Source organism: Neltuma alba, unplaced genomic scaffold (assembly GCF_004799145.2).
Source record: "Neltuma alba isolate B1F8T4 unplaced genomic scaffold, ASM479914v2 tig00011447_pilon, whole genome shotgun sequence".
In the NCBI taxonomy this organism is placed as follows: Eukaryota; Viridiplantae; Streptophyta; class Magnoliopsida; order Fabales; family Fabaceae; genus Neltuma; species Neltuma alba.
This window is the reverse complement of record NW_021636127.1, coordinates 215,742-240,120: the sequence shown is the minus strand read 5'-3', so window position 1 is coordinate 240,120 and position 24,379 is coordinate 215,742. Positions and strand designations below refer to the sequence as shown.

The 24,379-nt window shown below is 34.2% G+C and overlaps 2 protein-coding genes across 7 annotated transcripts; one reads left to right on the top strand and one right to left on the bottom strand.

The window, feature by feature from the left end:
* Window positions 1-655: 655 nt before the first annotated feature.
* LOC114713701 (cold-responsive protein kinase 1) lies at window positions 656-7,705 on the top strand. Of its 6 annotated transcripts, XM_028898373.1 has the most exons (9): window positions 656-1,187; window positions 4,590-4,993; window positions 5,605-5,727; window positions 5,910-6,037; window positions 6,170-6,383; window positions 6,643-6,705; window positions 6,781-6,874; window positions 7,003-7,159; window positions 7,288-7,705. In XM_028898373.1, exons 1-9 carry the CDS (start codon window positions 814-816, stop codon window positions 7,513-7,515), a joined length of 1,785 nt encoding a protein of 594 aa, XP_028754206.1. In that variant the 5' UTR covers window positions 656-813; the 3' UTR covers window positions 7,516-7,705. The 6 variants fall into 6 exon arrangements, with proteins under 6 accessions (XP_028754206.1, XP_028754207.1, XP_028754205.1 ...); XM_028898374.1 differs by having other exon boundaries at window positions 6,170-6,269; window positions 6,643-6,874; XM_028898372.1 differs by having other exon boundaries at window positions 6,643-6,874.
* Window positions 7,706-11,153: 3,448 nt separating this feature from the next.
* LOC114713707 (trigger factor-like protein TIG, Chloroplastic) lies at window positions 11,154-23,830 on the bottom strand. Its single transcript, XM_028898386.1, has 13 exons — window positions 23,449-23,830; window positions 22,754-22,837; window positions 21,282-21,407; window positions 20,756-20,844; window positions 20,411-20,594; window positions 19,996-20,086; window positions 19,743-19,897; window positions 17,344-17,436; window positions 17,161-17,253; window positions 14,315-14,395; window positions 14,033-14,182; window positions 11,901-11,996; window positions 11,154-11,465 (listed from the first exon to the last, which is right to left on the bottom strand). Exons 1-13 carry the CDS (start codon window positions 23,770-23,772, stop codon window positions 11,388-11,390), a joined length of 1,644 nt encoding a protein of 547 aa, XP_028754219.1. The 5' UTR covers window positions 23,773-23,830; the 3' UTR covers window positions 11,154-11,387.
* Between the last annotated feature and the right edge of the window lie 549 nt (window positions 23,831-24,379).

Sequence of the window (24,379 nt, the reverse complement as noted above, 5' to 3'; positions counted from 1 at the left end):
AGATGTTTTGAGATCGAAGGGCTAGTCAACACATGCATGCTGGCGTAATGCCAATGAAGCTTTTGTTTTCTTCCCGTTTAATTAATGAACTTTCAAATGGTCACCGATTGCCGCATTGTGACCGGCCATGCCCACTAATGTATGATCATGCCTTATCACCATGTATGTGTGTGAGAGAGGGAATGTGTAAGAGTGTTGCTCAGTAAATATTATGGGATTTATATTATATTTCACAATATAATAAATAAATTAAATTAAAATATTTAATTTTTTCTGTACACTTTTATTTTGTTTTTATCAATATTTTAAAGTAAATATAAGTAACAGATACTTTGGGAGTACGTAGTACTTTTTTGACCAGGTTCGTGACCACTTGATGACGTGGGTTTAACTATGGAGTGCTGATGAGTATAATGTTGGCGTCATCATTTCTCATTGGTTTTTTTGTCGAAATGTCCAAACTAGTTGTAATCTTCCAAACCATTAGTCTTCCAAGTCTTCCGCTAATTAGTCTTCTATATCCATCTTCTGCAACAGTAAGTTCTGCCCAAGAAGCAAGCAAGGGAATAGGCTCCATGCCTTTTAAAAGCGTGAAGGTCACAAATATGTGAAAGCAGATCTATCCCACCGATCTTATATATATATATATATATATACACACATTCTTCCTTATGTTTTATGATAATATGATCTCCTTCCTTCTTCATCTTCACTTTCTTTAAATGGAGCCAACCCTACCCCTATGAATATATATTTCAATCCAAATTTTCTCTAAACCAAAAACCAAAAACGCTTCAACCAAATCTCCTTGCTATGATCATCATCACTTTCATGTTCTGGTCGTCATGGTGGGCACTGAACGGCGTCGTTTCGGACCCGCAGACCAATCTTTTAAGAAAAGATTGCACTCCAGCTGGCATACTAGTGCTGCCCAACTTCTCCATCTTCAGTGACAACGTTAACGAAACGTTTGGAGAGATCAGAGAGCAGATTATGAGCATAAACAAGCACTTTGCGACGGCGCAGCAAGGTAATGGAGGAAACCCTGTTTTCAGTCTTTTTCAGTGCAGAAACTACCTCTCCGTTCATGACTGTGTTGGCTGCTTCGACGCCGCCGCCAAACAAGTCCGCAATTGCCCTGCTGCTTCGCCCGGCGGCCTTGTCGTCTACGACGGCTGCTTCCTCGGGTACAACTAGTCCACTAGTTCTTCGTCTCCCCCCCCCCCTTTTGGCAATCTTTTCCAGCCGCCAGGTAAGTTTGAAGTCTAACCGTTTCTTTTTGTAAAAATTTCGACCAAAATTTCATGGGTGAAAAGAAAAGAAAAAAACATCATTGCTTTGTTTTTTTTTTTAAATTTGATTTGTTAATTGACAAATTTGAGCTATTGGTATTTATAATTTTTATAGGTAAATGAACAACTCAAATTTAGTAATTCACAACAAAATTCCAGTGATACAAATTCAAAACCTCAAATGCAATTGTTTTAATGTGAATGAAAAATTCAAATTCAGAGATTTACAACAAAAATTTAGGGATTTATAACATAAATTCAGCAATTTATTAAAAACGTAAGGAAACTCTCAGCCCTAATATAATTATTTTGATAAGAATAAACAACTCGAATTCATCAATTTGTAGAAAAACACAAAGAAATTTACAATTCCAAAATAGAACAAGAGTTTTTTTGTCTTTTAATCTATAAAATTTTAGTGGTGCAATGAAATTTCACACTTTTTTGAGTTGAGTGATATTAATTGTGTAGTAGGTGGTTTTTTTTATTTATTTAAACGTTCTCCATTTCTTTTTAGTTGTAATCATTTTGCTTTTTGAGGATGACCTTTACTTTTCTCAGTAGTAGATCATAGGGAAAGCATACAATGTTTACATTGATTGAATAAACTGTAGCAATACTTTCTTTTTTTTTTTTTTGTGGGTGTGGGTTTGGGGGTGTAATCCTCGATTAGGATATCAGGACATCAGGCCAGTAACAAAAATAGACGTAACAAAGCCAAGGGGGTTCCCCCAAAAAAAAAAAATAGAGACGTTGGAGAAAATCAACATTGGTTAATTTTATAAATGAATTAAAGTACAAATCTACCTATGAAGTATGCTTTCATATTCATCTAGCATCGCTAACTTTTCTTAGATGCAAAAATGCACATGTACTATTTTGGAACATTTGTCTGCTTTTATGCCCAGAAAAAACTTATTTTGTTAGGTGTTCTTGGGAAAATACTTCATAGATAAATTTACAATTTAGCGCTTTATAGAATGTATGATTCCATAATTAATATATATTTATTAATATAAAAATAAAATTGATAATTATATATTTGTCAATTTACATTATACTCCTCCGGTCCTTAATATAGGACCCAATTCTTGAGTTGGTTTTAGTCCTAAATATAAGACATATTTCTCATATTTATTTATTTTATCTAAATTACCCTTATGGATATTCCTTCAACCATAATCAAATAGAAGAGAAAGATTGGGTATTAAAAAAGATGATTGTGGTGTTTTAGGAAAAATGTGTCACTTTTCTTATAGTTAACTAACTTACCTAACTTCCTTAATTTAATCAAATTAGTTAAATGGGTCTTATATTAAGGACCAGAGGAGTATTAAAATTGCATTTCTATTTAATCAAAACTTTAGAAATCTATGTATATAAAAATATTTTACTCTAATTAAAAACTTCGTTGTACGAAAAAATATTAACTCGCGTGGTTTTATATCAGCATTAGAAAATTAATAATTTTGATCTGTACAGAGCTAATTAAACTCATATTGAATTTGGAAAAATGATGCGATTTATAATTGGGAAAGTTACGTACAGGTCCCACAGAAGGCAATTTATTACTCTGAGGTCCCACGAAATGTTAAAATCACTGACAGGTCCCAAGGGACCTCAGAGTAATATTTTCGTTTTGTAAAATGACATTATTGCCCCTCATATTCCAGATTCACATTTGCTCTGTCATTGCGATTTACCACCTCAGCAGCGACTATTAACAACCTAATGAGAGGGCGTTAACAACCCTAGCAGTATCCGTTAACAACTTACTTTATAGAATTATATAATCTCCACATAAGAGTTAATTATAACCAAATAGTATAATACAACAACTTTAACACTAAAATGGAAAGCTTTTTGATATCATTAAGAATTTTAATTAGATCCAATAGGATTATAGTAATATTTTAATGCGAAGATCCATTTACAACCTTAACAACGACTATTAACAATCGAATGAGAGGGCATTAACAGCCTAAATAGTAGCCATTAACAACTTACTTTATAGAATTATATAACCTCTGCATAAGAGTAAATTATAACCAAATAGTATAATACAACAACTTTAACACTAAAATGAAAAGTTTTTTGATATCATTAAGAATTTTAACTAAATCCAATAGAATTATAGTAATATTTTAATGTGAAGATCCATTTACAACCTCAATAGCGACTATTAATAACCGAATGAGAAGGCATTAACAACCTAAGCAGTATCCGTTAACAACTTACTTTATAGAATTATATAACCTCCGCATAAGAGTAAATTATAACCAAATAGTATAATACAACAATTTTAACACTAAAATGGGAAGCTTTTTGATATTATTAAGAATTTTAACTAAACCCAATAGGATTATAATAACATTTTAATGCGAAAATCCATTTACAACCTCAACAGTAAGTATTAATAACCTAAGGAGAATTGTTAACAACCTTAGCAGTGTCTGTTAACAATTAACTTTATTGGATAATATAATTTCTAACTATAACTAACTAAATTATAACTAAATAGTTTTAAAGTTAATCTTATATAGTTGTTAGAGGTTATATTATCCTATAAAGTCAGTTGTTAACAGATACTGTCTAGATTGTCAACAGCTCTCTTTGGGTTATTAATACTCACCATTGAGGTTGTAAATGGATCTTCGCATTAAAATGTTACTATAATCCTATTGGATCTAGTTAAAATTCTTAATGATATCAAAAAGCTTCCCATTTTAGTGTTAAAGTTGTTGTATTATACTATTTGGTTATAATTTACTCTTATGCGGAGGTTATATAATTCTATAAAGTAAGTTGTTAACAGATACTGCTTAGGTTGTTAATGCCTTCTTATTCGGTTGTTAATAGTCACGGTTAAGGTTGTAAATGGATTTTCGCATTCAAATATTATTATAATCCTATTGGATCTAGTTAAAATTCTTAATGATATCAAAAAGCTTCCCATTTTAGTGTTAAAGTTGTTGTATTATACTATTTGATTATAATTTACTCTTATGTGGAGGTTATATGATTTTATAAAGTAAGTTGTTAACGGATACTGCTAAGGTTGTTAACGCCCTCGCATTGAGTTGTTAATAGTCGCTGCTGAGGTTGTAAATCGCAATGACAGAACAAATGTGAATCTGGAATATGAGGGGCAGTAATGTCATTTTACAAAACAAAAATATTACTCTGAGGTCCCTTGAGACCTGTCAGTGATTTTGACATTTTGTGAGACCTTAGAGTAATAAATTGCTTTCTATGGGACCTGTACGTGATTTTCCCTTTATAATTTTGTGTATTGAGGTACGAGACCACCGGTGCTTTCCTTGAACAAACAACGGAGGATTTCAATGCCGTATCGTGTAGTAGCCAGACTATGACAGGATCCACTTCGTTTACCTCACTTGCGCAGCAAATGCTAAAGAGTCTCCAAACAACAGCACCCAAGAACCAAGGGTTCTTTGCAGCCACAAGGATAGAATTGCCTGATAATAGTACAACTATTTATGCCTTTGTTCAATGTACTGAAACTATCACTCAGACTGGATGCGTCAATTGCTTGAACACTGGCTATAACAATATGCCGACTTGTCTTCCCAATTCGGAGGGTAGGGCTTATGCTTACGGGTGCTTTATGAGATACTCCACTACTTCCTTCTTTCCAGATAATTACCAGACAATTCATATTACTTCCGAGGGCAAACAAGGTACTCCATTGTTTATCGAATCCTTATTTGGATAAATTTAGTTAATTACTTTGGTGATTTCACAGGTACTAAAAGTGGGATTTGGGGTGTCAGCTTTGCTGCCACTTAGTTTTCGTCCACTCAAATGTTTTCTTTCTTGTTTTTTATCATTATATGCTACGTAAAATGAGAGACATTTTGATATCTTGTTTGGATAAAAAAATAGTGCAGCTTTGATTTTTTTAAATATTTTTTTTAAAAATATATCTAACTAGTTTTTTTTTAATATTCATTAAAAAAATTCAAAACTAGTGCGCCATTTTTTGCCTATGAGATATCAAAATATCATTCATTTTTTTTTTTTGGTAGAATGTAATAGTCAAAAGAAATAACAGAAAAACATTTGAGAAGCAAGAAAAGACCAAGGGGCAGTAGAGGGGATAGCTGACATTGCAAAGGCCTCAGAATAACTATTTGGTTCATTTTCTCATGTATCCGCAATTCTGAATCTCTCAAGTTATATTATATGTCTCATTTCAGTGCCCCATTAATTAGACATGGATATATATAGACGTGCATAAAGATCGACTCATTTCAAAAGTGATGGGTTCGCTATTTTTTATGTCTTGCAGGTTCAAATAAGAAGGGGACCATTATAGGTGTAGTTGTTGGAGTTGTAGCTTTTGTTTTGATCCTCCTTACACTATTAGCTTGGATTAAACGACCGAAAAGGCCTGAAAGATCAGTTCCTAGAGGTAAACACCTTGGAAGATATCTTGTGTATCATATTGTAATGATTTATTGTGATGCTTTGATCACATTTTCCCTTTATAGAAAACGTCATGGACGTTAATTCATGTTTATGGATATAGAAACGCCTAACTGTTTTTTCTTAATTTATGAAAGGACTTAATTTGACTAATGTTTTACCTGACAGGCGACATATCCGGAGTAAGTAAGTTGAAAGGCCCAATTAATTTTAGCTATAGAGAGTTGAAGTTTGCAACTAAAAGTTTCAGTGCAGAAAATAAAGTTGGAGAAGGAGGATTTGGTGCTGTATATAAGGTAACTATATATTTTGATTTTCAATATTTTGATCTCAATATGTATCTAAGGGATTAGTTTCATATTCTGTTGCAAATATGCAAAACTTCTAGTAATACTTTCAGGATTGACATTCATAATCTTTATAAATAGGGTACCCTGAAGAATGGGAAAGCAGTTGCTGTAAAGAAGTTAACCTTACACCAGTCTAAGAAGGTGGAAGAAGAATTTGAAAGTGAAGTGAAACTTATAAGTAATGTCCATCATCGGAATCTTATTCGGCTTCTTGGATGTTGCAGTAAAAGAAACGAGAGAATTCTTATTTATGAATATATGAAAAACACCAGTCTAGACAAATTCTTATTTGGTATATATATTTTATCCCCCAACAAAGCTTATATGTAGTTCTCTAGCCTTTAACTATTGAATTTCTTTATAACGTTATGACATGTGGACATTTTCAACTAACAAATATATCACTGACTCCTTCAACAACAATTCATTGACATGTCATAGTTTCATACAAGAGCTTCATGAACAAACTTGTCAATGCCTTACTGAAACTTTTTTTTCATTAATAAATTTGATTCTTCTTCCTTAATATTTTGTGTAAATTTGTGAAATAGGTAAAAACAGAGGTTCTCTTAATTGGAAGCAACGGTATGATATAATTTTAGGAACAACAAGGGGTATAACTTATCTACATGAAGAATTTCATGTTCGTATCATACATAGAGATATAAAGGCTAACAACATTCTCTTAGATAATGATCTCCAACCAAGAATTGCTGATTTTGGCTTAGCAAAGCTTTCACCTGAAGAAAAATCTCATCTTAGTACAAAATTTGCTGGAACATTGTAAGTAAAGAACTTATATTGATGACACATGATGCTACACTTTACATTGTATAGTCTATTTCATATTCAAAATATTCTTCATGCACTAATTTGAGCCATCAACTAAAACAAACGTTTATACTTTACAGAGGATACACTGCATCAGAATATGCAATTCATGGTCAATTATTAGAAAAAGCTGACATTTATAGCTTTGGCATTGTACTCCTAGAAATTATCAGCGGTGAACAAGGCAATGAATTGAATATTCATGATGATGTTGAAGGCGAATTTCTGCTTAAGAAAGTAAGGAAATTCGAATGATTGATTAAAAATAGTAGTTTCATTTGAGAGAAAATTTTAATGTAGGACTATTTTAACCACTTTTTCTTGTTTGCCCTTCTTATTCCATTTCCCTTTAACTCACTTGACAGGCTTGGAAGCTATATGAGAGAGGCTTACACATGGAGTTGGTGGACAATACCATGGATCCAAATGATTATAATGTAGAAGAAGTGAAGAAAATTATAGAGATTGGTCTACTTTGCACTCAAGCATCTGCTGAATTAAGGCCATCAATATCTGAAGTAATTGTTTTGCTCCAAGGCAATGGCTTATTAGAGAATATGAGACCCACCATGCCTATCTTGATTGAAACTTAAAACTAGGGGTCCCTGTATGACATCTATACCTTTAGTGCGTCCTTTTACATCGATCACCATGGCCTTTACTTTCTTACTATAAGCAAACTTATGTATTCTCCGAGAACATGTGGTTATGGGTGACTCATAATTTTGAGCCAAACAGGTAGAGAATAAGGTAAAAGACTTCAGCTTGTGCTTGGAACAGAAACTTGTGGTTTATTGTGGGCAGTTTTATTTTCAACTATGCGAACACAACTATTTTGGAAAATCTTCTCTGATGTGGCTCTCTAATCATAGAAATGAGCTTTTTCGGACATGTGGCACACGAAGACCTCAGCCTGGTCTTCTACTTTCTTGTATCTGTGTCTATATATGTATATAGGAATATAAATATGGATAATTGCTTTTTTTCTCATCCTCTATAATCCACTCATGAATTACATTGCCCCTTACAAATGAGATCCATGTTGTAGGGTGTTCTCTTACAAGGCATATATATAATCATTAGGCTTCTCATCTAGTTTATGTATGGTAAAAAGAATTAATATTTAAGCGCAGCACCAAGTGAATGGCATGTTCAGTAGTTTTGTTAACCTACAGTAATTTCAAAACGGTCAAAACCCACCAAATGAAGATTGATTTTATTGAGGATTCAACAAAGATTAAAAGCAAGATCACCTCGAGGTTTTGTTGACGTACTAGTGGCCGGAACATGTTCAGAAATGCTCTAAAGTTAAAAACTTTAAAAGGCCTTGTTCTTTTTCTGATAACTTTCAGGAGAAACAAGAAACACAGTTTGAAGAAATACAAGAATGTCAAGTTAACAGAAAAATGCATACAAGAGTACAGTAAGCCTACCACCTCAGTAACTAAATTTACTTCACAACTAGAACAAAACCCTAAACCTAAATGAAGAGCTTCTAAATAATAGAGTAATTGATTAATGTATTGCTTGTTAGCCACTAACCTGTGAATTTTTCTGCTCTGTATTTCGAGTTGATGAATATGTTGGATGCGACTGTGTCAGCACCTCGTTCACAAAAACCAGAACATGGACCAGATGCATTCCCAAGAATATGGTAGTCCCCACAGAGACAGAGACAGAGAGTGTAGAAAGACAAACATCAATCCCTTGCTTACAAATTCTGTTCATTAACATAATTTTGGACATATATTGAATAATTGGAAGTATGCACCCGTAAGCCTTGACAATGCATACGTGCACAAGGTACTTGGCTAATCAAATACCAGAACAGAACACGGTTCAAACAAAGCAGTAATTCGGTAACAATTAATTGAAGTTCCAAACGCCACCTCGATGTTTTATCTGAAAATAAACAGGAAAGAAGGCAGAACTTGGGTTCTCCCTGTCGGATGATAGGCTGATCAATTGGATGTGTAGACATTATATTTAATTTATTAAAAGAAGTTTTATTAAATGTTTATTTATTATATTGTTTTGCATGTTTTCTTCATAATAAGGGTCCATGAATAATTAAAGAATTGTTCTAAATGTCCTTGGTCAATTATTGCGAGAACAATAATGAATTAATACTAATCTGATTTTGATTGATAACCACATGTATGGAGATACAAATTAAAATCATAGGCGCTTGTTAGAGACCAAGATGCTGAACTGGCCCATCATGGGATAGCTACATAGACTAGGTCATAAGCATATATCTTATTATGTCAATGAGCCCTTGGACTTGAGATTACAATGGATTAATTGCTTCAAGATGAACACTACGTTTTGACATGATCAAAAGAAAATTTTAATGGGTGATTATAAAGGTTGTGATTGAGCATTACAGAGAATAGTAAATGGTCAAGATGGAATTCATTTCTCTCATTAGTCAGATTATTGATCATCATATAATTTGGATAGTTATAATGTCTTATTAGAAGCCACTTGTGACTTGTGGGCCAAAAGATACTTTGGGTTCACACAACATTATATGAACCTATAAGGTTGTATGCAAGAATGGGTTAACCCAAAGTAAAATATCTAAATTCATTGAATTTAGAAAGTGTTCATATTTACCACTGGCTGCTTGGCTGAGTAGTATGTGCGCATGTGTGTTGTAGGTTTGAGCCCCCTCTTGTAACTCAAAAAAAAAAAAAAAAAAAAGACATTGTTCGTATTCAATAAATATAAAATGTTCGTTCAATGTAGAAATTTTTTATTTTTGAAATAAGAAAAATGAAGATGATCTTCTAATTTCGATTAGAAGAATATAATATTATTTTTGGTGAAATAATATTGTCTTATTATTATTTTAAAAAATGATAATATTATGTTTAATTTAGGATTCAAAACCTTTAGAAATTTTTTTCTAAAATATGATATCTTTGGAAGATCTCAGATACTTAAACTAAATAAACTAAATAGAATGATAAAACCTTATTAAAGATACTAGCAGATGAAAACTAATGTATATATGATATGCATAATTTTCTGAATCAAATATTTATTATAGGATAAATATCGTATCTTTCTTTCGATAAGGTGGGCGAATTTTATGTATTTGATATATAATTTATTATTTAATTTAAATGAAATTTAAGTTAAATAAAGATTTATCTCAATGAGGAGAGAGGCTCACCAAGGTGATGATAGGGAGGCCGGGACTACTTGAGAGTGATAGAATCATTAAAAACCACCTATAAAGAGAAAAATGCTAAAAGTAACAACAAAGGACATTTGTCGCCTGGAAAATAAGTGTGACCTTCTTGGATGACAAAATTAGTTATAACTTATGTAATTAATTGTAAGGAAAATCTCAAGCTGTCACTCATATGGAGAGTCTTGATTTTGCTTTACTCGCTAAACAAGTTTGATGGCTTATTTATGGTGATGATAAGTTACTTTTTGTTGAGGTCCTGTCATCTAAGTATTTTTAAGAGATTGAGGCCAAAAAAAGTATTTTTAAGAGAGATTAGGAGTGATAACAAATTGCATTTTAATATGCCTTGGCCCTAGAAAGGAACTTTTAGATACTAGGAAGCTTTCACCAATAATCTTAATTGGAGGATTGACACTTTTACAGTGAAACACTAATTTCTTTTTTTTTCTTTTTTACCAAAAGAGAAACACTAATTTCTTTGTATTATCGTGTCTAGTGAAAAGGGCAGCCAATTTCTCGCTTCTTGGTGGATCTTACACTGCCTAACCAAAAGGTATCAGGAACTCCAAATCTGTTAATGTCACCTCTAAATCGCCTTTCCTCACATGGAACTCGAGATGGTAATCAGTCTTACGTGAATAGTCGACTAAAGCGTATTTCCTCCTCCTCAACATCGACTCGCCTCTCTTTAATTCCTCCTTTTGGAAGCATCTTTACAATTTGAAATGCAACCTGGACAAACATCAGAGATCCTTTTGGTGGATTATTTGAAGAAATCCCCGAAACATGTTTTTCTCCCGTGCAGTTTTGAACATTTTCGCTCTTCCTACTGCTCCCTAGAAGATCTCTTCCTTGGTTCCTGAAACAATTGTGGAATGATGTCCCCGTATTCTTGATTTTATGTATTTATAATACTTTTGATTTTTTTTAAAAGAAAAGAAAATTTCCACTTGGTTTCGATCCTCATTCACGTCATTTGAAATACTGATCCATGGACTGCCAAAGAAAATCTACAATCGATCGCTTTAATTTTCAGTACTTAAATGCCAAACTTCTGGTTTTAGACTTGGCTTTCCCTGCCAAGAGAAGCTTAGCCTATTAATAGATTATTATAGACGCCGAAATATAATACAAAAATGTAATATGTAACAATATTCTACATTTCCTGTCCAAAAACACAATCAAGAACATTTTAATTTATACAACTAAATGACAGCAACCAAATTTAACTTAATATTCTTTTCTCATATAATGCATCACGCCTCATCGCGTTATGTACTGAATCTCTGCATGTTCTTTCAACCATTCAAGCACTTTAGCTCCTTCTAGTATCTCTTGCACCTGCCAAACCAAAAGACAAAAACGGGTAAAACCTCTGAAAGTCAAATTAAGTCTTTTAAATAGAAATAGAAGGATCTGTTTGTATACAATGATGTAGAAAGTGCTTATCCCTAAACAATCCATTTTGAAGATGGTTGGAGATGTTTGTGTATGTACGCAAATACTTGGAACATCACTGTTTATACGACTCACTAAACACTATAACATCAAAATTAATGTTCAAAATTCAGGCAAAAAAGTTAGTGTTCATAATTATAACTCAGAACAACTTGAATTTGAATACTATAGATGCGTAACAAGAACTTCTTTTAATTTTATCATCAGCGAATTGTCTGATCCAATAATGTCAGTGACTGTTCTAGTTCTCACAATATACGCGCGCATGCGTGAGAAAATGTTGATTGTTAACAATCTTTTCAAAACCAATGCACAAACCTGGTCCTTCACCCGTTCTTCATCATATTCTTGCTTTTGACGTTTAAATTCAGCTATGGAATTTTCAACCTCTTTGACAAGATCCTCGGTAGCAAACTGAAAATGATAAATATGCAAAAGTTAATAAGCCAAAACGTCATCCAGCCGCACTACGTAGTTGATTAGAAGAGTACTATGTAAAGTAAATATTATTTCCAACACACAGGGAATTTAATTGCTCTGACATATGTCAGCTTTTTGCTATTTAGCAAAGTGAGAAGAAATTCTTTCTTTAATCACCTCAGGAGAACTATGACAACATAAATTTTCATAATCTGGGAAGCTATAGAATTAGGTTAATTCCTAAAAGAAACTAAGTAGATATTCTAGTATTCCAATTAGGGCCTTCTTATGAAACAAATTTTTCCTTCTAATTCAGGTCTGATTTTGAACCAGACTCTTGATTGAGAATTGGAGAAGGAATGAATAAAATCAGGACTTGAGGTCATTTTCTCCACCAGGGTTCTTGAATTAGATCTAGTTTAATTTGCAAAATTTATGGATTTTCGGTGTTTTTCACTGAAACAAGGGCTGTTTGGGAATTAAGGATTAACTCTGCATGAGAAGGAGGAGGACAAATAGGCAAAACCTCACTTTGACTCGTGTTATCGTCTTTGGCTAATAAGTATAATATTGGAAAGGAGGAAGTTGGTAAATTACATGTTCATCATTGGAATTTAGAAAGTTGAAATACTAATCGAGAAGTTGAATCATTCAACAGGGAGAGAATCAAGCACTTGGAACCAAAAGGCATGCTATAGTGAATTTGGAAATCTTTAAATTAACCACAAATTTTGAAGTAATATATTGATTGGTGAGTTGCATGTTGTTCATACATAAATTAGAACGTCTTCAATTCTGAGCTAAGATTTTCCTTGAGGTGCAGTATTGTCATTAAAGTCAAGATTTACCAATAAAGTTGGTCTCAAAGCTAAAAGGGCATCATTTTGAAATCAAACACAAATAAGGAATGGAGAATACAGCAGCTGATGCTTTATCAAGAAAAGGGAATCACATGGAATAAAAATCCTTTTCCTTATGACAGTCAGGCGTTTGGGAAGAGTGGGAACCTGGGTTGCACCAAGACCTTAAATAGCCTCCCTCATGCAACAGCTAATTTCTAGACAAAAGTGCCATGTGAGCATACATTCGGTGGGTGCTTAATTTATAGAGGGATTTTAATCCTTATTGTAAACTAGAGATTATAACGAGGTAAATGTTTTTTAGAAAGAGACATGAAATCCCCTCTGCAATTGGTTTTTGCATTGGGAAAGATAATACACAAGAATAATCCTAATGCATAGCAAATATAAGAAACCTTATGTATTACTTTTCAATGAAAATATACAACTAATTACTCATGCTTCATGCGTAGAAAACGTATTAAGAATACATACTAGGTATTGAGATTTGTCTCCCTTTTTATTTTTCCGGCTGCCCATTGTCCCAAGGGAAAGTGCACAATTGGACGAAGGAAAACAAAGCCTAGAATAGTTTCAGTGCAACTACATATTTTGAGACATGAAGTTATGTATGACGAGTGATGTTTGTTAACATAGCATGTGTGATCCTTAGTGATTGGACAAGTCATGATAAGAATGAAAGTGATAAAGAACAGAAGACACTAAATAGGACTGCCTGAATGTACAAGTAAATGATAAGTATTATCTGAATGATGCAAGATTTAGTTAACTGGATAAAGGTTCAGCCAATTGGATCTTAAGTTTCAATAAAGTGAGAATGGGACTGAATTAATTAGATCTGGAGTCAACTAACTGGAACATGAAAGTTAGGATTCTGTTAACTAAGTGAGGTATAAGTTAATTGAGACTTACCAGTTAAGAAACATCTGAGTCGGTAAACCAAGACTCACCAGGAGCCAAGGGTAGCAACAATGAAGTCTTCTAATAGGTTCAATTAACTTGATCATTATTCTAGTAAATATAACCTATATGATGGAATATATTAAAAATGTTTAAGGCAATGTTATCCTAATCAATAAACCGAGCTACATGCCTCTTTAGCATTAACATGTACAGGTGTTCATAATTGATTAGTTATCACAGGTACATACTTAGTCAGTGAATCCATACCTGCAAATTTTCACGCCGATATATATCTCCAACTGCAAGGTTCTGCTTTATTAACCTCGTTATATTATCTCTTTGGTGTTCAAGATATTCATTCACGGCCTTTGGACTTGACAGAGAAGCCAACTGCTGCTCAGTTAGTTTTACTTTTGCCTGCGTCACAATTATTTTACTTCAAAATCAATACATGGAGAGGGGGAATATGCAGAGATTTCTCGTACTGAAGGCATAAAAAATTTAATTGTTATAGAAATCAAATTTTAAATTGTTATTGACAATCACTACCTGAATTTCTAATAGGTTAGCACCATAAAGTTGTCTACCTTGTTCCTCAAACAAGGATTGAGGGATATCAACTTCTACCATCTGAAAGATGACATATAATATGAATCTCTTTCAATAATATTCCAAGAATAATTGTGCTTCGTATCAGATAATACCACCCAATCAATAGGAAAGGGTCAAATAGCAGAAATGCTTAGAAGAAAGGTATGTGCTATGACCATTGATACATTTCTAAATGATGCAGAGCATACGACAAAAGGGTAATTGACAAAAGAATTTGCATAAGTTTAGAACATGTTTATTTCATTGTTTTAAAATGAGAGTTAGGTTTGTTTTGAACTGAATATTGGGATGACCAACGCTACTCCAGAATTAGTGACAAACAATCATACAAAAGGTTCAAATGTCTATTATAATTTGACCCAAACTTCAGCTTATTTTGAATTGTCTATAATATCCATAAATCATAATATTTTGATTATGGACAGCCGTAGTATTCTAAAATCAACATTTGCATTCAATTCTTACTAGAATAGCTCTACAAACTAGCTCAGCTGAAAACTATGCTATTTCTTGTGTCATTTCCTATACTTAAATGGAAGTTTCAAGGTAATCTTTTACAAACTTCTCTCATGTTTTGTCGATCAAACTTAAATTTTGGCATTTCAAAAAAACTTGCAGTGCTTCTGCGCTTCCTTCCTCAATCTTGATTGTATTTTTCAAGTGGACTACAATGATTTTGAACTAAGCCCTAGTAGTTTTATACCTCTTTTGTAGATTCTTCTGGGTGGTGAGTGCAAATCATCATTCTGATGCAATCCCCAGAAAATAATTGGCTATATGAAAGGTCTGCACCAATGTTCCGCAGTTCATGGAGGATGGATACAGCATCAATGTACAAGAGGAATGCAAATAGATCAGGAGCACAACTTTCCAGTTTAAGAGACTACAGGCTCTTCTAGCTCAACCCAAATTCTACCCACCCACCACAAATGCTCTTTCCAGCCTTAACATACCACTCAAATATAAGTTTCACCCCTCATGCGTTGCCAGGGTAGTAGTTATGTAGGTGGTTCAAACTCCTCATTATTCTCTGCCCTAGTGGTCCCCTCAACACTTATCCTTCCTTTATTCTATTGGCTTTTGACATGATAACGGACCAAAAGCCATTCCTAATCCATGAATCCATCATTACCTACCCCAGCATGAGTCGCCCTGTCTCCAAAGGAAAATCTGGGAATTGTTTCTGTCTTACATCAAAGTATTCCAACGTACGCTGACAATAAGCAAACCTTCAATTTAACAAGAATTTCCCCTTCTAATCAGTTGGTTTCCTCCTTGAACACAACCTCTAGACATAAAGCTAGCTCCATGTCCTAATTGAAGAAAGGAAGAATTTGTAGTGATGGAATTGAGGAACGCAGCGACTTCAATTGAGAAACAAAGAAAACCAAATAGATACTTGCCATATGTGGTAGCTCAACCACCTCGTGCTTTTCAATGAATTTAAAGGACTCGAGAACCTTGGGCTCAACTTTCATAGGCTAAACATGGTAGCTTAACATTAGAAAAATCTTCAGCTCAAACCAAAAAAAAAAAAAGATTAGAAAAATTAATCTCCCACATCAAATGATACATCCCTCCATTTTTTATCTACAGATGCATTCAAATACTCTCATGCCCTGATTTAAGTTCATTTTCAGTTCTGTTGGAATATTGAGTAACTTGGTATTATTTCTTATTCATTAGGGAAAGTCAGTACAAGCCTCTTCAAATTAGGGAAAGTGGAGAGCAAAAATTAACAAAAACACTAACTTACAGCAGAAAAAAACGAGAAAAAATAACCGTGTCCTAGGATGGGAAACAACTTCTTTGACTTTAGAAAGGTCAGACTCTCCTATGCAATACTCACTTATTGCCTCTGACATTCAGGGAAACTGCCCTCAACAACTGATTCATGTCTTCCACAGCTCAATACACATCAGCTTGAATACAGTAGGCAGGTCAAAATCATGCAAGGCCTTCCATGGTGTCATCCCAACTGACCTATTTTATGCAGTATTAAAACAGTACATTCCTGAGGTAACCTGGTCCACTGGTTGGTCAATTTCCTAGTAAGCACTGTAAACTGGTCTCTGAACTTCTATTAACCACCTGTGTTTTTCATCAGCTTCTGAGGGATACCAGGAATTGTAACTAAGCGAAATTGCTGCAACCTTGAAAAATTCCTCCCAAAAATGGCTTCTGATGACTTTGTCTGGAGCAAAGGATAGTGGATTGGTGAGTTTATGTTCATTTAAAGCTGATTGACATTCCCTCATTTCAGTTTTTCAAAAATTGAATTTTGGAGTTTTCAGTGTCATTCTTACACTAGAGTCATCTTTTTCTCAATTTTTAAATCGGTTTGATCCAAGTTTTCTGAGGTAAATTTTGGTAGTTTCTAGATTTACACCAGTTTAGGTAACAAATAGTCATTTCATGGCCACCCCCATGTCTTCCAGATCAAAAAGGATGTATTGACCATCATACTTGATATGCATGACTCTTGTCATGCATCAAGATTCATGAATCAACCGCAAAGTCAGGAAGAGGCAGATCAAAGCCATCTCTTTCTATCCCCTATCACTGAATTAAAGAAAACATCTAATGCAACAAAAAAAGGGCCAAATGCCAACCAGAAAATCTGAAAATTTTCTTCAAAGTGGTTGTGTCAAATACTCACCATTGAGAACACCATAGAAGAAACACAACCAAAGGCACTGTAGCAAGAAAGTTTTAACTTCGAAAAGGGAATAGATTCAATCTAATACCTCCAGTTATCTGTTATCAATGTAATATGATAATACCTTAGAAAGCTGATCTAAGATAGCATTATCAGTTGCTTGTTCTCGAGCTGTCTGCTCCACCTCTAGAAATCTCTGTAACAATATTTCTTTGACCTGCAAATTCACACGGGAACTTAAACTGGTCACCTGAATATTATACTTCAGTTTAAAATGCTAGCAGTACTTCAGGGGAGAAAATGATACCTGCTCCACCGTGGTGTGTCCAGGAAGAAGCTTATCCGCAATAGAATCATTTAACTCAGGCAAATCCCTGTAAAAAAGTTCTTTGCATGTAACCTATGAAAACCAAAGAAAACAAGTTCAATGTTATGCAATTATAAATAAGAAAATATTTAAATAGTTCATTAGTTAGTATTTTAAATAGATTTAAAATAGGGTTTACATGTTATCTGGGATTTTAAATGTAATCCCAATATTAGTATGATTAGGAAATTTATTAGGGAGAGAATGCCTATAAAAAAGAGGGTGTAGATTACCTGATGTTTTATTTTGATTCTAATTAGATTCCATTATTCAGATTCTCTCTGTTCTCTCTATCTTTCTATTTCCTTATCTCCCTCATCCTCACTCTTTCTCCTTCTCAGTTAAATGCCATAACATTCAGTTGCATATTTTGTTTAAGTTTTCAGCATTATTGCGCAAATTTATGGCTTTAAAACAATTTCTTTTATGTTTGACTTTCTCTTGTACATTCTCATTGCCCCACCAAGTCTCCTTTCTCTTTTTCCGTAACCTTTGGATTCTCCCAAACTAGGGAAAGTATGGCTCGGCCATAAAGGAAAGACTAAGAAAGCAGTGAATGAAGCATGTTTTAAAGCATATGAGTTTTACATGAAGTTAGGAACAAAGGTTGGAGAAAGAAATATTTACAAGATTGTAAAGCATAGGGAGAAAAAATTAAGAGTTTTGGACCAAGATGTACAAAGGATGAAGAAGGCAAAGTTTAGATTACTAATTCAAATATTAAGAATAGATGGGAGGCCTACTTTTACAAGTTGTTTAATGATGGAAGTGGAGCTTTGACTTGGGACTTAGAGGACTCGTTAACTAGCAAAGAGCAACAAAATCTGGTGCTGACTGCAGGATCCACATTAGAAAGCTTAAGGCAACTCTTAAGAAAATGGACAATAGTAAAGCCATTGGACCTAATAGCATCCCTATTGAAATATCGAGTATGGAAATGTTTAGGCAAGGATGATGTGCTATGGCTAACTAAGCTCTTCAATGAGATTTTACATTCTAAGGAAATGCCTGATAAATGGAGAAAAAATATTTTAGTTCATATTTACAAGAATAAAGGAGATATTAAGAATCGTGCTAGCTATAAAGAGATAAAACTTTTAAGTCTTACAATGAAATTGCAGGAAAAAGAGATTGAAAATATGTTGAAGCTGGAGACTTGCATTTCTAAGGACCAATTTGGATTTATGCTAGGAAGATCCACGATAGAAGCACTTTATATATTAAGGGGATTAATGGAAAGATATCAAGCAAAAGAAGAAATTTACAAATGGTTTTCAATTCAATTGATTTGGAAAAAGCTTATGATCATTTACTAAGAGAAGTCCTCTAAAAAGCTCTGGAAAGGAAAGGTGTTGCATATATCAAAGAAACATAAGATAGGTATAAGGGGGAACTATGGTGTAAAAACGCCCGAAGGAGAAACAAAGGATTTTCTTATTAAAGATTGGCCTAGGATCATGTTTAAGCCCTTACTTATTTGACCTTGCTCTAGACATTCCCTTTTCTTGTTTTCTTAGAACTTATTCTAGACAATCTAAAGGTTTTCACTTGAGTGAGAGTAAATTAGGATATATGCGTTGTGATTTTGGTAGGAGACAAGTTAATAGTGATTTGGAGGTTAAGATGGGAGATCTAATCATTCCACAAGTGTCACAGTTCAGATATTTGGGATCAATTATACACAAGGATGGTGAAATTGATGGGGACATTTCACATAGAATGCAATTTGGATGGTTCAAGCAGAGAAGGCTTGCTAGAGTTATTTGTGATAAGTACCTAATAAGCTTAAAGGGAAGTTTTATCAAACTACTATAAGACTAGCAATGTCATATGGTAGGGAATGTTGGGCTCTAAAGGGACAAAAGCATAAAGTTGGGGTAGCAGAGATAAGGATGTTGGGATGGATGTATAGTCATACAAAAAAAAAAAAAAGATTCAAAACAAATATATGAGCGGAAGAGTAAGCATGGCACCAGTTGAAGAAAAAATTGTAGAAAATTGTTTGAGGTGTGGCATCTGTTGAAGAAAAACTAGTAGAAAAACATTGGAGGTGATTTGGACATGTACAAAGAGAACGTTGGAGGTGCTAGCGAGAAGCGTAGACCAAAAGATATGGACTCCTCTGAAAAAAGCAGAGGAAGACCAAAGAGAACACTCAATAAAATCATTGAATGAGACCTTTTGGTTAACAACTTATCTAAAGATTTTACAGCTTAGCAGAGGTTACAGTTATCCGTAATCGTGCATGCCTAAGAAACATGCTAACATTCCAGCTAATGTCCATAGAGTAGTAATATTGAAATTTGACATATGAGCCAGCTATAACATGGCAAACTCACAGTAAATTGAGCATGAAGGCCACGGAGATTTTCTTGCTTCCATGATTCAGGAAATACCAGAGGAAATGACTTTGTTTCACCTGGACGAATCCCAATAATAGAATCAACGAAACCTGGAAGTACTTTGTCACCATCATCCGTATCAAAATGAAACCCTACATATAGAATACATGGTTCAATTTGAAAAAGTTCATGATATGGTACAAATAAAGAAGTGCCATCAGTATATCATCTTTTATGCACATTAGCTGACCTTTACTTTCCGCAGATGGAATATTTTTTATTTTTGTTTCATCCTGATCAATTGTCGTTGCAGAGATATCAAGGACAGTAACGTCACCAATCTGTAAGCAGGAATAAGGATCATGTCTTAGCTACTAATACAAAAATTTAGTTTAATCGCAATTATATTTAAATGCATAGAGTAACTTGACGATAAGACCACTAAAGTAATTTCCATATATCACAAAAGCTCTTTCATTAAATCAGCAGCTGAGTAAAAGTTATACATACATGATTAGTTGAATAGAGTCTTAAATCTAGCTGCATAGCGCTTGAAAGTTTTGAGAACAAAATACCAAGTTTAGATTTAATTAAATAGCACTTCAAAGTCCATAATTTCTTCAAACAAAAATCAACTGCTTGCAACAGGCATAACTTCAAAGTACCTGTAGCCCTCTCTCAGTAATAATTTTCAGTGGACCAATGGACTTGTGACGCCTTCTTAATTCTCGTTCAGATGCTTTGTGAGCATCTATATCACTATCTACTTCAACAACTATCTTCATATTTTTATATGCGTCTTCAGTAATCCATTTTATTTCAGGCACAACATCAACTACAACATCATATCTGGAAAAGTCAAAACAGTGAAGACATTAAAGCAGCCATTAGATGAAATATTGAATATTCTTGTAAGAAGGACATTTTTTTGTGCACCAATGGTATATAAGTAGAGATAAAATAAGCATCATAGATCACGCACTTCCAAAAACACAACCTAGATTGACTACCTTAGAGACCCGAGAGAAGAATATGTCTCCTCCAACTCAGAAAATTTAGTTACTATACGTATTGAGTCCTGCAAAGCCTTTCCAGTGACCTATAAAATAAAACACAATGTTTTATACTTAACATATAATTGAACTATTTGGCTAATTATCAAATCTTACATTAGCTATTTGCAAAACATCCTTGAGTATTAGTAACTCCTTACATAAAGTCATTTCAGTGCCAAGGGGATTTCACATCCTTTAAACAGACAATGCACAATTAAAGACTTTGGCAATTTGAAAAAGGTCATTGATAAGTTTGGTTATTTCCAAGGACTGAATGAAATCAAAGTAGTATATATACAGAAGATTCTCAGTCAGACATGGGGAACACGTTGCTATATAGAGTATTTGCAGCAAGAATCAAGAAACATCCACCACAGTAAGTGCAAATAAAAGTAAAGCATAAAAAATGTCTAAAAGGATGCACTAACAGACCAATTAAGGATATCCAATGGTAGAGAACAGAAACCATGTTGCATCATACCTTCAACATGGCATGTGAAAGTGTCCTCCTCAAAATGGATTCAACTGTAGCCTTCTGAACATTTTTCTTTCCAACATAATTAACGAGAATGCTCTCAGGAACCTTGCCAGGGCGAAAGCCAGGGACCTATGAGCATGAAATAATGTTACTTCATAAAAGCAACACATTCTTCTTTCAGAAATAAAAGGCTTGGATTCAAAAAACAAAATTATCAAACTTTTACAATTTGCAATAGAAAAGAAAGTTATCTTTTAGGAAACATACTTTAAGACTGTAATATTGAAAGTCAAACTTTTCGAGAACATAAATGTTAAAACCAAACTTTATCCGAACAGCATTGCAGAAAGGTTCTGTTAGGACCCTATCAATTGCTTCTAGAACAGTACACAAAATGATCATATAAAGAATAGCATTCGCCCAAGAACATGAAAAGAAGAATTGATATATATTACTTCCAATTACAAGTACAACTCCCTGACTCATATAATCTCACACTGATACAAAAATTACAGAGATACTCCCGATGCAGGTACATAACTACAATAAACATAGATAATACAAATAGCACTGAGAGTGAAGATATGAACAATACAGAACATTAACAAAGATGGAGAGCAAAAGGGTTACTGTGCAAGACAAAGGCACACAAAATGCACACAATACCCTTCAAAGCACAACAAAGAACAGGGTTTTCTAATCTTTTGAGACGTTGGCTCTCACCACTCAAAATCACACTCAAAGTTCTCCTCTGCTTTTCATGCTCTCAGCTAATCTCTTCATACACCCACTTTCAACCTTTTAACTGCTCCCTCTTTTCCTTCATTAATGCTCCATTATTTTTATCCTTCACTTTTCTACCTTTTGTATACTAACTTTAGTGTTTTCTTCAGGATCAATAACCCTCCATTTTCAGCCATTTTGCCACTCCCCTATATCCCCTTGTGTGCGTTTTCGAGGCAGTAGTGGACTGGAGCATCTAAAATAAAGAGTACAAAACTCTCATCTATCAGCAGTTAACTAATGAACTGTGCAGAATATGGGTGGGGAAAATCTTATGCTTTTATCAAAGAAGAGTTACACTACTATTTTCATGTTATGCTTAAGAATGAAATATGGCTCTAACCACTGGTGTGTCAGTATTTAGTTACCATTGTCAAATTGGGATCAAAAGCTGCATGATTCAATCCCCTCAACTGACAACATGATTACGGGCCCGTTTAGAATAGCTTATAAATAGCTTATAAACTGCTTTTCAATAGTGATTTACGGAATACGAGACAAATATGTTAGAAAAGTTTTGTCTTGGCTTATGTGAAACGTGCTTATGGAGGATTTCTACTGCTCTGCCAAACAGGGCCTAAAGGTGCAGACTCAGTCAAAAACTTTTAGGACACATTTTGTTTTGCCCAAACAGAAGCCAGATAGGGGGAAAAAAATAAATAATGCATGAGTAAATTGCAATCAAACAGTACCTTCGCCTGTTTAGTAAACTCAGCAATGACCATTTTGTAACAATCCTCACAGACCAAAGGTGGAACTTCAACCTGCAATTTAACCTGCAAAGAGAGAGTGATGGTCATCGGACCACCGAAATTTTGAATGTTTGATGTTATGTATGGATAAAGAAAGCAATGATCATACAGAAACAAAGTCAAATGAAACGATGAATCACATTTTAAGAGATTACAGGAAAAAGAAAAAGGAAAGAAAGAGATGCCACAAGGTCAAAACGCCATGCATTGAAGAGGCCAGATAACTCTCCTCCCAGATACCAAATCCCTCGATAAACCCTTCCCTCTATCTCCGCCCATCCCCCCGCCCCCCGGCGGGGCTGTCTTCCCGCTCACGCACAGTCGCTCCCGTGAGATATAGTTAGTTATCACATTCTCCGCCCATTCTGCCACCTCAATTATGCAACTGAATCTCTCATTCTCTTCCACTCGTTAACTCTGAGATTCAGTCCACTAAAACTGCCCACTATAGTATCGCATAAGCAAAAATTCAGTGAACGAACCATGGACTAAATGATAAGCAAGTCATTAAATATATGAGTGTGTTTTATTCCTCTAAATAAAATAGAAAAAGAAACATCAAACTAATCGAAAATTTGTCAAAAAATATTTATACAGAACAGAATCATTCTAAGAAATGAAATGGAGGAACATACTCTGGAATTGGGTTCTTGAGTTTCGGTGACATTCAAATCTGCGGGAAGCCGGTCTATTTCACTGTCAGCAGTGACGGAAGAGGAGGAGGAGGAAGAAGAAGAAGCTGAAACTGGATGGAAACATGAGTTCTGACGATCTAAGCCGAGCTGGAAGAGTTGAATTTGGGGGGTTAGAGATGAATGCCTCAAAGTATTGAAGGCTCTGGGCTTAGACTTGAATGAAGAATTTTGAAGAGAAAAAGAAGGAGAAGAAAAGGAAGAGAGACGACGTGGAGATGGGCTGGAATGGAGGATAGTTCGGAAGTTTATGCTACAAAGCTCCATTGATGGCCAAAAGCGAAGCGCGAAGGAGCTTGAGAATCGCCAGCGTCGCCCTGTAGGAGCAGCAGCGCTTACTGGATAAAGAAAACGATATTTGGAACGAGATGGACCAACGTGTAAAGAATTAAAAAACAAGGGGAAAATTCAGTTGGCCCTTTCAACGGGTATTTAATTTTTATTTGCACCCGAAAAAAATCTCAAATTTCACTGCACCTCAAGAACTAAAATGAAATTAAATTTTGCTGGTAAAAAGATATTATTGTCTTTACTCCAGTCATAAATAATCGTATTGGTCATGTGATTGTGGATTGTATTATCTTGGTTGTTAATTCTCATATTTCACCCATAAATTCTCACTCTCTTACTTATTGTAATTGCTCTAGTCATAAATGGTCATATTCTTGTTGTGAATTCTCTTACTCGTAAATTTTCGTATTTTACTTATGAATCTTAACTGTCTAGCTTATTGTGAATGCTAGTTCTACCTGTAAATTATCTTACTCAAATTGTAAATGGTCATATTTCTCTTATGAATTCTTTTATCTTATTGTAAATTCTCTACTTGTCAATTATCTTTTCTTGTTTCTTTTTTTGTGAGGTTATTATTATA